This window comes from Athene cunicularia (assembly GCF_003259725.1).
Source record: "Athene cunicularia isolate RWA chromosome 6 unlocalized genomic scaffold, athCun1 chr6_part1, whole genome shotgun sequence".
NCBI lineage: Eukaryota > Metazoa > Chordata > Aves > Strigiformes > Strigidae > Athene > Athene cunicularia.
The window spans coordinates 20,923,720-20,939,529 of record NW_020799105.1 but is presented as its reverse complement, the minus strand read 5'-3'; the positions used below and the strand labels follow the sequence as shown (position 1 = coordinate 20,939,529).

The following is a 15,810-nucleotide window of genomic DNA, read 5'->3' as shown; positions in this document are numbered from 1 at the left end:
GCAGAAAAAGGGGGGGGATCTAGACTGGAAGTCTGAAAATGAGCATTAAAAAAAAATCTCATTGAAGAAGGAAAAGGAAATACTTGAAAGGAAACATAGCTGCTAAAAAGAGATGAAAACTCACAAGAGAAATCTTATGTACTTGAAAAATTATGAAAAGAGACAGTGAAATAACAGACTCTGCATAAGACCAAAATTAGCCTGAGGGGGAAATTAGACTGAAAAAGAGAACTGGAAAGTAAAACAACAGAAAGTGTTCAAGCAGAGAAAAAGATCAAAAACTCAGACAGGGAGATCATAGCGTATTGTGCTATATTTTGAGAGGATGGAGCATGCTTAGCACTTTTAAGGTTTCCCGTATCCTTAGTCTGAAACACTCTCAATATAAGCAGTTTCCCAGAGCCTGATCACGGGCTCCTGTTTTACAAGGATGTCATTTCTCCTGTTTGTTTTTCTGTTTTCACACATTGCCCCTTTCCATTATCCTTAAAACCAGCTCACTGATAATCCCAAAGCAGCTGACTTCCTAACATCAGCTCCTGTTCACAGCAGCTGTCTTTGTGGGCAACAGCAAAGAGAAAATATGGCCAGAACAGTGTTGCTAGTAAAACATCCATTTCTCGCCTGACTCCCAGCACCACTTGCTACAGATCTCATTTTACTACCTTCAGTTAGGTTTCTGCCCATTAAGCAATAAAGCGTAGGCATGATTTTATTTTCAAATTATTGTGTGGCGTCACTGGAATTAAGCAATAAATAACAAAAACCCAAACCCACACAGTTTCAGCTGTCACGGGTGTTAATAAGAATCAGGTGTAGCTGCAGTGGTGTTATTCCAATATCAACCGATAACTAAAGGCAAAAGTCACATGCAGTTTGATCTTGGCTAGTGCCAAGGACATATGAAAATCATTTGTCTTCAGGTTTAAAGAGTTATTTTATTGATTTTAAAGGAAAATTTTAACTAGTATCTTTATTTAAAATAAGCTTTTTCACTATTCATTTCTATTCAAGAAAATAAAAGTCTGTTCTTTCACAGAGCAACAATATACGTAGATATTAAACCTGATGTAGAGAGTCATAGAAGTACTAAAACAAGAAGGAAGCTGTGTTTCAATTAGCAATCATTGATCGTTAACAGTTTAATTCCTGACACAGAGAAGATTCTCAGCATATCTTGAATTTAAACATGCTGAAGTCTGATGCAAGCCAAAATTGACACAAGCAGGTATAGAATTGCTCTGCTGAGGGATTTTATAATCTGGTGTACATAGATTCAGAACTGTAAATATAATAATTTCATAACTCATTTACTTGTTAAAATTGATAGCAAAAGAATGCATGATTTGCTTTATAGCGGCCACGTGCAGTGGATCCAGTAGGCGATACAAACCAGAGCCATATTTTAAGTTCATACTTGCATAGCAACCTCTGTCAAAGAAGTTGTTTGCCATCTTCTCAGTCCTCACAGATACACACAGCTCTGCAAGGAGATATTTTGGACCATTAGATAAATGGAATCATTAGCAACACACAAAAATAACCCACAGATGGTTGTAGGCTCATTATAATTAGGGTTTCTTGGTGGGGTTTTTTTGTTTGTTTCTTTTTTTACCTAGTTTAAATCCATCAAAGTCAATAAACTGATGGATGTGTCTGTAAAGTATTGTTCATAGGAAATATGAGTTATTTGATTCTTTATCAGAAAAAATAAATAAAACGTATGGACATAGTAGGGTTTAATGGCAGAGTTAATGTTTTTAGTCTCTCCTGAATCTCCTGTAGGCATCCATTTTTTTAAAAATAACCTTCTTTTAAGGTGTGTAGTTAGGGCTTTGATTTATTTATTCTCTAGGTATCAGATTTGCCTGTGATGGCTCATTTACTCTAGGACAATTCTCTTCTGGACTTCAGAGACTCCAGCTCATCTCCAACCCAGCATTCACAGATCATGGGAGCGGGAAAGAGTTCAACAGTAAAGTGGTTTTTGTAGTCCTGTAATCTTTAAACTACTTCTACAATTCAAAATAGGTAAGAAGCAGAATTTCCTCTGTACTATAACCCCACCGTTCAAGGGATACAGATTGGATTAATAAATATCCCCTTTCTGACTCTTGGGCATCAGTGTCCCATGGAAATTGGGAGGTGGAGGCACAAGAGTTGCCTCTGGCCTTTGCTTCACTCTCAGGTAGCCCCCTGAGGAGGATGCCATCACAGGCAGTTTGCAAAGTTCACGTAAAACTACTTTCTCCGATTTAGCTACCAGTGTTTTACTAGCCTGCATTCTTCACGGCCTTCCTCTGCTTCAAACAGCCACAGTTCCCCAATTTAGATGCAACACAGCAAAATTTAATCCTACCCCATCCCTGCTGTCCCCTAGTTACTTGGCTCTGGAAAGCTATAAACTCACTCTAAGTAACTTCGATATTTTAATTGCTGTTGGAAGATTTCCCTTCCTATGCGCTCTGTGACAGTGAAGCCATTCCAATGGCTAATTAATGCATTTACTTGCCCCTTGTCATTATGCAGTAAAATATGCTTTTCAGAAAAAGGCACATTTGTCTGGATCAGTGGGAATCACTAACAAAGATCTTTTCCCTTTTTGAACAGCACCAAACAAGCCAAATTCAATGTTTCATACACAGCGCTCATCACCACCTTGGAGGTTTTCAGAATATTGTTTGATTGCTCCTCATCAGAGTATTTCTATGGCTCATTTTCCCCAAGATATAGCTTTTGTTAATGATGATGGGCTTTCAGTTTAAACAAAGTGAGAGTTTCAGTTCTTAGGTACCAAGGCAATTCATTACAACCTGCCCGTCACAGCAAGCAAACCGGAGGCCGTGCATGGATGAAATCCAACAGCACACACCTACCTCCAGCAAACAGAAAAATGCTTGAGACAAAAAGCCCCATCTCACTGCACCAGTCTGTGTTTGAATAACCATTCACATATCACTGCCTGGGGCTCTTGCACCATCATCTTGTAACCTTCTGACAAGGACCATTTGGATTTGTAATGTCTTCCCTATGGAAAGTAATTCAGGTGGATGAAAAAGTTTGTGCTGCAATGGTTTGAGGCTTTTCTTTTGCTACTAATTACTTTGATTGGAAAGGAAACCTTTGCTGCAGCTCTTGGTACAGTCAGGTATTTTATAGCTTTTCCTCTATATCTTCTCTGAGCATTCATATTTGCTGGACTAACTCCCACAGCTGACGACTGCCATTATACTCTGGAGAAGCACTTATGCAGGGAAGGAAAGCTGCCCTGACATTCCCTTCTTTTTGTCTTGCTTCCTATATCTCATGCCACAGCTCACGGATGTCTCAGGCAACGTTATTGGAAAAGTTTAGATAATGAACCTTTTGGATGGTTGAAGAGGTTAAAAACCAGAAAAAAATAGAAAACAACCTTGCCTTTTTGTGGGGTTTTTTTTGTTTTTTTGTTTTTTGGTTGGTTTTTTTTTTTTTTAAATACTTCACTGCACTTTCCATCCACATGGTTATCCTTAATATATTAATATCTGAATATTAGATTTTCTAATCAGGGTCTTTCTGTACAGACATGAGGATGTTGTTTCTACCCAGCAGTGAATTAGAATTAGTTGTTTTGTCTGGCAAAAAATAAAATGCTCTCCAGAAGGTACTGGAAGGAAACAATTAACAGATGATCTTCCATGACTGCTCTTGACAACAGTATACATTTCATTATTGTTTGTCATCTCTTGTCTTCAGTACATAAGCAGACAAAGATTTTCCCAGGGGTACATCTATGTCAGCATGTGGTGCTATACTGACAGATTCAGATTAGTAGTTGACATGAATTACCATAAAACTTGGCATCTTTCCTCTTCATCACTGAAAATGAAATTTAATTGAGGAAAGCAGCAGCAGGTGGAATTAAAGCTTGTCCATTTAGAGATCTAGTGATAAATACTGGAGATTTAGAAAATTAATACTGAGTTTAGAGAAGAGATGATGTGGAAGCAGAAAAGACTGGAACAGCAATTGGAGAACTTGGATAATAGAAAAGTCCAGTGTTTTAACTATAGAGATGGGTATGAGACAACAGAAGTCCTTGGCTAAAAACTAAAGAAGAGTTTTTGACACGGTGAAAAAGGATAGAAAAAAGACCTGTTGTTAAAACGGAGAAGAATAAGGTAGGGTAAAATCGTTTAGATAAAAAATAGCTGGTGAAAAACATTGACCAAAACTTGGCTGAAAACTGAAAGGATATGAATAGTTCGGATACAAACCATTCATTTTTATTTCAAGAAGAGAAGGATTCTCTATCGTGAAAGCAGAAGGCAAAGTGTTTGGAAATCTGTGCTCATTTCCCTCCTCTGCCATGAGCTTTTTATGTGCCCTTGAGCTAGCCACTTGTGCCAACATTTTCAAATGCGTTTGTCCTAAACAGACCATGTCTTTTAGATGGTCTATTGAGCATCTGCAACATCTACAGCAATAGAGACACACTTGTAACAAAGGAAAGAAGTCTAATTCATTAAATCCAGAAAACCGTTGAAGAAATCTACTTTTTGGAGCTATCTATTAATTAACAAAATTAGATGTAAGGCTGTAAAGAAACAAACTCTGCATCTTTAATTTTTTAGGCCTTTTTCAGTTTGTGTGGATGTTAAACCCCTGAAGTTTTCACAAACATGCATGTGAATTGAACAATAAAGCTTCAAAAGAAGTTCAAATGGGATTACTGAGGCTAAATCTCATGCTTTGATACTCAGTTCTGTCTTGATACTTGTAGAACACTGCCTGCTGATAATGCCTGGGCAGACAGTACACAAACCCCGTCTCCAAAAAAATCATGTTAGCACAGTTTCATTTACGAGGCTAGAAATGTTTGGTTTGCATTGTCAAACCCTAAAACTTAATCTGTTTAACATAGCTAGTAGAACAATATTTTTCCCTCTGCACAGAGTAACTTTCCATGACAAACACTGTGGAAAAAGTTATGAAGAACTGGGTTGTTTTTTTTTTCCCCCCTAACTTGTTCCATTTTCATATTCCACCAAGCACCTCTGCTACTGAGATCCCAGGTTAAGCTAGGCAAGTCATACATGCATTTCCGCTGTCACCTCCTTATTTTGTTGGTTCTCAGCTTTGGAGCAAGATTTGCAGAGATGCCATCCCTCACTCCGTACGAGGTTTAGCTGGAGGATTTGTGAGAATCTAATGAGTGTCAGAGTCAGTGCTGCTTAAACCTGCTCTATTGACAAAGCAATATCTGCTGCAAAAGGAATATGTAACAATAAAGCTTTTCTATTTATTTCTTGTAAAGATATAAAATCTATCATGTAGTAAACATACTTATTCTCTTGTGTGCTTAATTCTATCAGTTAAGCACACAACTTGGTCATTCTCTCTCATGTATTTCAGACAGTGACATGGAGATGAGATGTAACATTTCTGTGATCCTTCAATTTGACTGAGGATATATTTTTTTTAGCCAATTCTCATTGTTTTTACAGGACAACTGAAACACTGTGGCCTAAATCAGACCTTTCCCCTTAACATAAAACGTAAGCCACTTTGATTTGCCCTTATTTTACGTTTTGTAATTAAGAGCAACCCAAGCCATTATTTATGAAGATATCAAAGTGTAACTTAGGTTTTCAGTTTATTCTACTTAGAACTTACATAGCAAAGCCCTTCACATTACTTGGACTTTAAGCCATTAAGGTGGCTTCATTTTCAGTGCCCAGTGGAAGCAGCAGCTGGTTGAGGTGCTGTGGCAGAGCAAGGTCCTCTATTGCATTCCCCGGTCTCTCTGACGTGCCCTCAAGACACTGGCAGAACAATCAGGTGACTCCATCCCATGTCACTCAGACACACAGTCTTCTTGCGCCTTAGACCCAGGTGGCCCCTGGGTTTCACCATCGTTACATTGCACAACTCCCAACAGAAAAGGCACAAAGGCTGAGCTTTTTCTGTGCAACGCAGCATGAGTATTGTGGCCATGTGCTGTCCACAACAACCAGAGGAAGGTAAATTGTGTAATTCCCTCATATTGCAGCCAGTATCTCCTCTTTAAGTATTGATGTCCTTTACACTCATCTCAGAAGTGACTGATGAGAATCAGCTGCCAGGGGCGGCTCAGCTGATGAATCAGTTCACATCTGAGGCACTACCACCAGGAGATCCAAAGGCCTCGGACTGACATTGCACTCCTCTTAACTATCCTGGCAGATTGCTGGATTAGACAGTCAGTATTCACAGGAAAGAGAGAAACTTTCCAATGAGAAAAGAAATGGAAATGGCTGGTAGAACAATACTGCAGTCAGCAGGAGAAGGAAACTGGTGAGAATGTCTGCTGAATCAATAGGCAGGCTGAAGAGTAAACCAAAGCAGATACAGGAGGGCATCAAGCATTTGTTTTCCATCCTTCATTCCAGTATTTTACCTAAACTGGTCTACTTGCCATTACAAAGATTTCAGATCTGCTGATAAAAGCTCTGTCAGTCACTGACATGATACAATAAAATGAAAAATACATGACAATAAAAAGCTTGGTGTAACAGTCACTGTTAGTTTTACATTTGTAAACTACCTTCTAAATAGTTAAATAATTACTTTTTAATTATTTTTTTTTTTTTTTTTTTAAATTTTTAAAGTCAAATCCAGGATGTCAACGTAGTGAGTTTTACCCTTCCAAGAGGGAATGCAAAGTGAAAACAGAACGGATCCTGTTGCAGCTCTGCTGTGTTGTTTTATTTTGCTTCCAAGTAAAGGCTAATCCAACCATCATCTGCTGCCTTTCAGGTACGGAGCTCCCCAGCTCGCCTGTGCCAGCGACTCCAGCCAAGCCATTAACAGCAGAGCTGATCGTATGCTCCTTGAACTGACACTTGGCCTTGAACCAGAGGAATCCTTATGCCCACTCATGAGTAGCACACATAATATTAGACAGCTTTAACTTTATTTTGTTTCTAATAAAATATGTTAGACATTAAGTCCAGTGATGGAAGCCAACTCTGCGTTCTCTCAGCCCACTATTTCTCCTTCGGTTTTTTATTTCATCTGTTATCTGCGCTAATATTTTGATTAGAATCAAAACAACTATGTAATAGCTATTATTACATTTTCTGCTATAATTACTCCCGACTGCCACATCCAGGATTCAGAATTTTGGTGTCCAAGATGCTGTGAGCTCTACTCAGACAGTGTACTTTCTGTGCAAGCCCCTGAGCCTACAGTTTTATGTAAGGTAAGAGCCACACTGAACAGTTGGGACTGGTCAGTAGGGGGTGAAACCATCGAGTGAATTTTGAGAGTCCTAGAAAAGGAAGTCCAGAAAGAGTGGGGGAAAAAAAGAAAGAAAAGACAAAGCAAGTTTAAGCCATTAACCGTGAGCCCCTTTCTAACCAGCCCGAGCTGGCTCATGGCTCAGGGACTCTGTGAGAGGTTGGGATCTGCCTATCCTCCCTGCCATAGCACTGTTTGACTACATATGGATTCTTCCTATCCAAATCTACAGCAGCTATAAAAATCACACATTTCCACCAAAGTGAACACAGCGATGCTTAGGACCTGGTCAGCTTCTCAGCTCCATTACTTTGCCTGCACTCAAGGTAAATACACTCAGTGCTACCATAACAACATATGCAATAATGAATAACGGGGCTTGGCTTGTTTCTTAACCTTATTAAGTCTGTCATAATTAAGCAGAATTGTTTGTGTTTCAGTGTAAGGATTTCATTTTACTTTAAGATTTCCCCCATTTAAGATAATTTTACAGCTCTAGTTTTCCATTTATTTTCAGTTCCTTAATATTTTCTTTTGCCTAGTGAATGGGAATTATCTTAGCATCCTGTAATGTCTGTGCTCTGCCAGCAATGCTCATTTAGAGGGTACATAAACACTTCCACATGTTGATATTTTGAACTCTGGAGTTAATTACAGTAATTTCTATTCAAGTAGGCCTATCAAGAGTAAAGCAAAAGGAGGCTGGATTTCTTGGTGTAGTGCCTGAAGATGTGCGCTAATAAAGACATAAGGAGCCAACTTCTTTTTTTAATTATTTCCTCTTCAGACATCCTTAGAATATTAAAGCAAGCACAGTTTGTAGGAGAACACAATAACTTTTATTACACTAACATCCAAAAGAAACAGGCACACTCGGGCATGTAACACCGAGTGTGGCAGCTGAAGACCAGGTATTTGCCTAGCTGAGGTCTAATGGCCTCTGTCTAGGACAGCATGGATATCTATGGATAGGATCCATGGATAGTGACTAGGATAGCATGGATATAGTGATAGAACAAGGGGGAATGGCTTTAAACTGCAACAGGTGTGGTTTAGACTGGACATTAGGAAAAAATTTTCACAGAAGGAGTGGTTAGTCACTGGAATAGGCTGCCCAGGGAGGTGGTGGAGTCACCCTCCCTGGACATGTTTAAAGGTCATTTAGATGAGATGCTGGGGGATATGGTGTAGGGGAGAACTTTGTAGAGTAGGGCTGATGGTTGGACTCGATGATCCCAAGGATTTTTTCTAACCTGAATGATTCTATGGTCCTCAGGTAGCCTCCCAGGCACTACCTGCCTTCCTAACAGGGAGGGATTCCACAAGGGACAGCAGCAGAGTCCTCCCACAAGGACAAGTGGCCTCAACCTACCTGTAAGAAAAAGCGATGAAGCTGTGCCCACACTGCATTCAGCTATGGGTATGTCCATCATGAGTCCTGTAGCAGGTTTTTGTCATTTTTTTTTTAAGCTACAAGAAGCCCAGGGTGAGTGCAGGCTGACTTAACTACGACTGTTTCTCCAACCCCAATAGAGTGAAAAGTGCAATGGCAAAGACATTGCACAAAGCATGTGTTGAGGAGTAAAAAAAAACCCACAAAAACAAACTCCCCAATACAACCCCAAATTCACACAAAAAAAAACGATGGCGTTGGGGTAGAATTTTGAATCTGAGTCCTCAGTAGTCCCACTGAACTGAGAGGCATTAGGAAGACATCTATGACTAACAAACATGGTATTTGGTGATTCAAAATAATCTCCTGACACCAGAAACAAAAGATTTGAGGCAGCTCATGGCATTGATGTCACTACGTTTTCACCCAGCACTTACTAGCTCTTTCATTGTACACACGCCTGGTCGGGCTGCTGCAGCTCTCAGTCATCAACTACTAATTAAAAATATTTACTTCACTTTCCAACCTCTTATTTAACATGCCCCAGCAGACCTCAGCAGTATTCAATAGTCTCAGTAGCCATTGCCAGCAAACACTGATTAAACAAAAATGGTTTATCACAGAAACAACAACCTTCAGGCTCTGATCTCTGCTGTGTACAGATGTCACTGTGCATTCTGCTCAAAAACGCTCTACCATAGAGGGGCAGGAGCAGATTACCTTTCAGGAAGAGGACGCAGCATCCCAGAGCCAGCACTGGGAAGCATCCCTCTCCTCCTGAGCGTTCAAGGAATACAGAAGCAAGCAGAGATATTCTCTTGACCTCCCAGTTTGTGGGTAAGAGCAGGTTAATGAGACGTATAGAAGAGGTAGCTCGACAGAAAACACTTTGCAGTGGGATCTTACTCACGCACCCAATACAGATGCCACAGAATAAATCGTAACTGCTGTCTGTATGTTGATAGAGGGAAATTTACTATATTTTACAGAAACAGATGGGCTGTCCAATCATACCTGACACTAAAAACATTCTTGTGACCAAGGCACAGCGTCAGGGGTGGGTGCACACAGGCAATCCATACATAAGCAAAGATAAATTTCTTGACATAGCATGTACTTGAGAGAATCCCTTCATAGGTACATGTACCAACATGACCAAAGATTTGGGATTGCAATGCTTTCTTATCTAAGAGGGTTTTTTTTTTCCCATTTTATAACCAGAACAAATATTCTTCAACCAAATCCTACACCACTTTGCCTATTTCTAAAAGATTGTGAAGCCCACTCATAAAAAGATGTGCAACCCGGTATAACATTTCCTCATTCTATTAAATCTCAGACAAATCTGTCATCAACCTAAACTTACAAGTTTTCAATATTCTCATCATACTCAGTGGAAACTCTGATTTTAGCACACATTTAATAGTAACACACAAATATTACACCTCAAGAACTTTAAACATCCATATACTAACTGAGAAGTTAAGGTTAAATTTACTCAAACCCTTAAAACCCTGGAAATGTGAAGCATCCACAACCCCATATTAACTTTAGTTCAAGGAAAAGATATGCAGAGAAATAAAATATTTTTTTTTTAAAAATGCATAACTAGGGCTAGACTTTCAAGTGGAAAATTAAATTTTCCTCTGCTTTCCATTCCTTGGGATTCTTAGAAGAGCTTCATTTGTCATTGAGCAAGCTCAGGTTTTTACTTTAGCTTTTCCCTGTTTTGCTCCACAGCTGCTGATCTTATCAGTTGCAAGTGCTGCAGATTTAAATCACGTTCAGTATCTGCTGACACCAGTACACGTAGTGAGCAAACCAAAAGTTACGGGATAAGTCAGAATTTCTTGATTTGAAGAAAACAGAAACTCAGTGTGGGGGATAGAAGAGTTGAGGTGAAGAGTAGGGGGAAAAGCAGCATGAGCTTATTTCTTCACAAGTCTACAGAGTTTATATAAAGAAAAAAAAGAAACTATCTCCCTTTTTCTGTTCAGTTCTTACAGAACTCACAAGTAAAACATTTAAAAATTAATAACTAGCTTATAAATTTAATTCCCTTTGCCCCTGACAGAACTTTTCTTTCCTCCAGAGAATTTACAAGAGTCTGTAAGAAGAGTTTCAGACAGGCAGTATTTTTTAAGATAGCATCAACAAACACAGTATTAAAACCTCTGAGATATTTTTTGTTGCTTAATATAGGAAAAAAAAAAAGTTATTTTTTAAACACATGCAGAGCTCAGTAAAAAAACAAATACTATCCCTATTGCTTTCAGATTGCGTATGTGTAGAATTAAAATGAACTTACACTTTTCTCTACTACCGCAAAGTTGTGTTGCTAGACACAAGCTTCAAGGAAGCAGGAGGGTGTACTTTTGTGCTGGATTCAAAATAAGCAATAGTAACAATAAGGCTTTTCAAAAGAATATATAAAAAAAAAACCCAAACCACAACAACAACAAACAAAGCAACACTAAAATGTTCAAATTCAAAGAAAAAAACACCAAAAAAACCCCACAAAAAAACCCCAAATAGACAAATAAATATAGCTAAGACCTTCCCTTGTGGAAAATGTCTTTGAAGTAAGACTAGTACCTGCTGAAGAGCTCTTTGTATCCCCATTCTGCAGGCTCTTTGGCACAGGTGGGTTCCTATTGACTTCAGCTGCCCATTTTTATGGCAGCTGTTTCCTGCACTCTACGCTGCAGGTGTGTCTCTGCTTTGAGGGGGTTTATCCCTCCTCCTGGACATGGTGTATGAGCTCTGTGAGATCAGCCATAGGGAGTGGTGTAAGGCAAGTATCTACGCCAACGTGTCTGCGTCTGTGAGTGGGGAGAGAGGGGAGGCGAGCAGACACTGTACAGAAACGCTCTATGGCCAAGCGTTAACAGGAACGCTGCAGATGGGGTTTAAATCAGACGCTGACCTTAAGCATCGCACAGTCGATGGTCTGCAGCGGTTCTGGGGCTGAAATTCTGCTTTTGCTGCAGCAGGGAGGAAGTTCCTTTTGATCTGGTCTTCAAACAGTGGCATGGAGACCCCCGCCAAAGACTGCAATTATAGGACCAAATCCTATTTCAGGATTGGGTATGTTAGTGAGAAAATGTTTGTTTATGCTAAATACAGAGATATTGGTAAGAAATTAAGAGGGGAGAAAAAAAAAAGATTAAATTTGGCACGTTATCCAGAAGCCAAAGGGCCTTCCCCTAATACAGTAAACTTTCCAGCATGCATAAATATGCTCATAAGTGATCCCTGAGCTTCCTGCTTTTCCAAAAGAATCAGAAACACTCAGTGTGGATGTATTAGAAGCACAAGAGACAGTATTACAATTATTTTTTAAAAAAAGAAATCTGACAAAACCGTATAGCTTTAGAAGTAGATTAGTAAGTTATTTGGAGTTGTCCAGTGTGTGTCTGGGTGACAGGGAGTTCATTTTTTTACTTAGACTAGATTTAGTTTAGTAAATATTTGCTACGACGGGAAGTGTAAAGGTGCAGTGTGCTTACAACAATTTTTGTGGTTATTTATTTAATGACACACCAAGATTGGTAGGTGTTTACTGATGGAAATACATGGGTCAGCTCACCGATTTCTCTAGAAAGAACCAAGTCTGTGATTACCTGGAATTGATTTTGAATTGTCCAGAGAACCTTCCACTGAACATAGTAAAATTTTCATCTCCATAACAGAAATCACTGGCCAGTTGTCACATGTATAACTCATGTTCTTAACCCACATATGGCTATTCCTCCAGGGCACAGTCAGAATCTCTAGAAGTATTTTGTATTTAACAAATACCCCCTCTCAGCCACTGCTATCTGATTCAATTTTCTTCTGACTCTCTGCCTCTGGGACTTTTTAATTTTCCAGGATGTGGTTTTTTTGTCTTTCAGCACGCTACCACCCATCACGGAGAGATACAGTCCATACCTTTGTGTGCCATAAACCTTTAGAGCTGGAGAGGAAACACAGAGAGCTTTCTCTGTGACATTTCAGTTCCTTAGCTCTGCCAGAGCTTTAAATATCCATATTCATAGAGTCCTTCCAGCTCATTAATGGTCTGTGATTCCCTCATAACCCAGCAGAAGGAGTATGTGCTTTGAAAGATCCGCTTTCCTCAGTTCTCTGCCAGGTGAGAACAGTTTGAAGCAGCTTTCTCAGCTTTTCATGCAATTCCCCTGCCCTATTAGAGTCGAATATTGCTGTGTGCTGTGGTCCTAGGCTAAAAGCACTTCTCGCTTCCACTGTTCCCAGAGACGTTTTTTTATATCAGTGGTAGTTTGAAGAAGATTTATTGGGGGAAAAAAGAAAGACTTCTGAAAGACTGTGCTCCCATCATTTTTATTTGGTCCCATCTCTTTTGTAGCTTGCCCAAAATGAAAGTCACCTGCTGGCAGTACTATTTTGTTGTTAGTGCTTGTTTCCTTACTGGCTCTTCTCAACACTTTCAGAATATTCATTTTTTTTCCCCCAGTGGAGGCCTCTGGTCCCCACTAGTGCAGACTGATCTCCATCAGCCAGCTCGCTAGGAGATCTTAAGTCATGCCAGCAATTCCTTAATAACTGTTTGTTCCTGCTTATGCCCACAGCAGAGACCTCCAAAGCTGTACTATTTTGTTTTATTTATGTTATTTGATTCTCCTAAGCTCTTGTGGGCATATTCAAGAAAATAACGTGCCACATTTTCCTCTGACTTGCAGGGGGCAGGGAATTAAACAATTTGTTCTCACCAAATTTCCTTACCCTTACAGCAGCGGCAAATTAACACTGCTTGCTCTGGTGCAGCCCCCTTCTGATTTTTCAGAGTTTGAAGGTAGCGAATCCCCATTTCTTCTGAAATAAATACAGACACATGGGGAATATACTCAGGGCTATCACCTTTGGCTTTCAGTGATGATAAACCTTTGGCAGATGTTTCTTTCTGCTGGAAGGCACGTTGCTGCTGGCTCCATGGGGCTATGTGAGGTGAAAGTTAGTTTCTCAGACATCTCCAGCCACTATGGCTTGGAACATCGTGTCTTCTCTCTTGCTGTTTCAGACAGCTCCAGATTGCCATCAGAAATCTTTTCCACTGGCACAGATAATGAACAATTTCTATTTGGAAAAGCAAAGCAGTTAGAAGTAATTTTGGGGTTTTGTCAGATTTTTCACTACAGCCAGACAGAACTTTTTTTCCTAGAGATTAAACCAATTTTGATGAAACTTTTTTCATTAAGCTTTTCCAGATCCAAGATGAAGTTTACAGGAAGGATGAAAGAAAAAGGTAAAATAATCTGACCCCAGAAAAGCCAAGACTATTGATGCCTCATCAAACAGGATTTAACTGTTAACACACAAAAAAAATCTATATAGAACAAAACCACCTGCTTTGTTTTAAACCACAACTTGATAATTTGCTGTGTGCTGTAGGAAACAGCACAAAGTTCACTGCAAAACCTTATGAAAGTGAAGGTAATAGTTCATTTAATTCAAACCCAGTTATCACACTCCTTGTGTGCATCAAAATTTTCTGGCCAGTGTCACCGGTTTGTGACACAGAACAAGGTTTATCAATACATACCAATCTTCTAGACACACTCTATTGTTTTCCTCTGGAGCTCTTGCACATGAACATTTCTATTCATACTTCTATCTAGACCAATTTTAATATTTCTTACGTAAATCTCTGCAATAACATGGTTTTCTCCATTAGTCAGGGCCAAATTATGACAAATGAGAAAGTCACATCTTCCTCTAACTGCTATGAAGATTTGAGACACTCTGCTTTTTTCCTGATTTTAACCAAAGGCCAAGTGTTCTGTGTCCATAAATCATTGCCAGAATATCTTAGTCCTGCTTGTTTGCTTGGGATTGTTATAGAGGGCCTAAAGTAAGTCAGTAAGTCAGTCCAATTGACTCATAAAGTCGTTTATTTAGCAAACGATGAATGAGCATGTCCTGGTTCAACTAGGATAGAGTCAAGTTTTCCCCAGCACAGAGAGAGGGGGAAGGGATCTCCAGCCGGGTTATTCATACCATGCTGACATCAGGTCCAGGGGCGGAGCCTTTTTACTTTCGCTTCTGGTTTTGGGGTTGTGACACACGTGGCAGGCTTGCTCCCTGACCATTTAGCGGTATTTCTCTGTATATCTTTTGTCTTGCTCACTGTTATTACTGTTTATTGTTGTTATCGTTGCCACTGCTGCTATTCAGATTGTTTTATCACACTGTTGTATTAAATTTTCTTCTTATTTTAGCCGGGGTCTGTGTTCAACTTCCAGCCCGACCGGCTGTGGGTGGGGAAGGGCAATAGCAACGTGCTCTCCGATCCCGGCAGGGCTTAAACCTGCACAGAGCAGAACAGCGCTGGGCGGCCGGGGAGTCTCCGCTCCGCCAACGGCTCGCAACTTTCTCAAACTCGTAGCGGATTTTTACACAGTCTCTTTTCCAGTACACGTATCACTCCCTGCTGTACTCTGCGTGTGCGTTGTCTTGTTGCTAGGGGATCTTTCTCTGCCTTCTGGTGGTCGTGGGGATGAAGGCCGACGTCTTCCTCTTATGGCCAGCTCCTGACCCCTCTTCTGGCTCATGCGCAATCTGCCTTGCTTTGGGTGATCTTAGCATGAATGTCCTCCCCGTGGTGTACCTTTCACCCTTTGTCTGGAATGTGGTGATCCTGCAAGCTTGCAGTGCTCTTATCAGTCTGAGCTAATTGCTAACTAAGGAGATTTATGGACCTCCTTGTAACGGGTGTCGTGAGCTAATTGCTAATCATTTGGAGATTTATGGACCTCCTTGTAACGGGTGTCGTCCTATTTTCGGATTCTTGTTCCCTATAACTGATGCCTTGAGAGAGGGCCTCCCCCTCTTCCCCTTGTTCGGGGAAGAGAAACTGGTGTCCTCTTCTATTAATTATTTTCTCTAAGCTATGTGGTTACGTGACTATATTCTTTGGCTACATATATATATATATATATGACGTATAGTCATAATTAGCTTATTCTCCCTAGTTCTATATGGTCCCCTACATCAATGAATACCTTAAAAGGTTACGTCTGTTTACATTACAGGATGTTCTCGGCTGGAGAAAATACCTACTGCTATGGTTGTTCAATCATGATTTCACAATTTTCTAAGATCTGATTAACAAACAATGTCTGCTTTTTACAGGATGA

General features: G+C 39.9%; 1 protein-coding gene across 1 annotated transcript in view; it reads right to left on the bottom strand.

Annotated features, from left to right (window-relative positions):
• WDR11 (WD repeat domain 11) overlaps positions 1-15,225 on the bottom strand; it is an 89,703-nt gene extending 74,478 nt beyond the window's left edge. Inside the window, exon 1 of the mRNA XM_026851550.1 lies at positions 15,071-15,225. Coding sequence (XP_026707351.1) covers positions 15,071-15,225 — 155 coding nt within the window. The remainder of the gene's footprint in view (positions 1-15,070) is intronic.
• Positions 15,226-15,810: the final 585 nt, after the last annotated feature.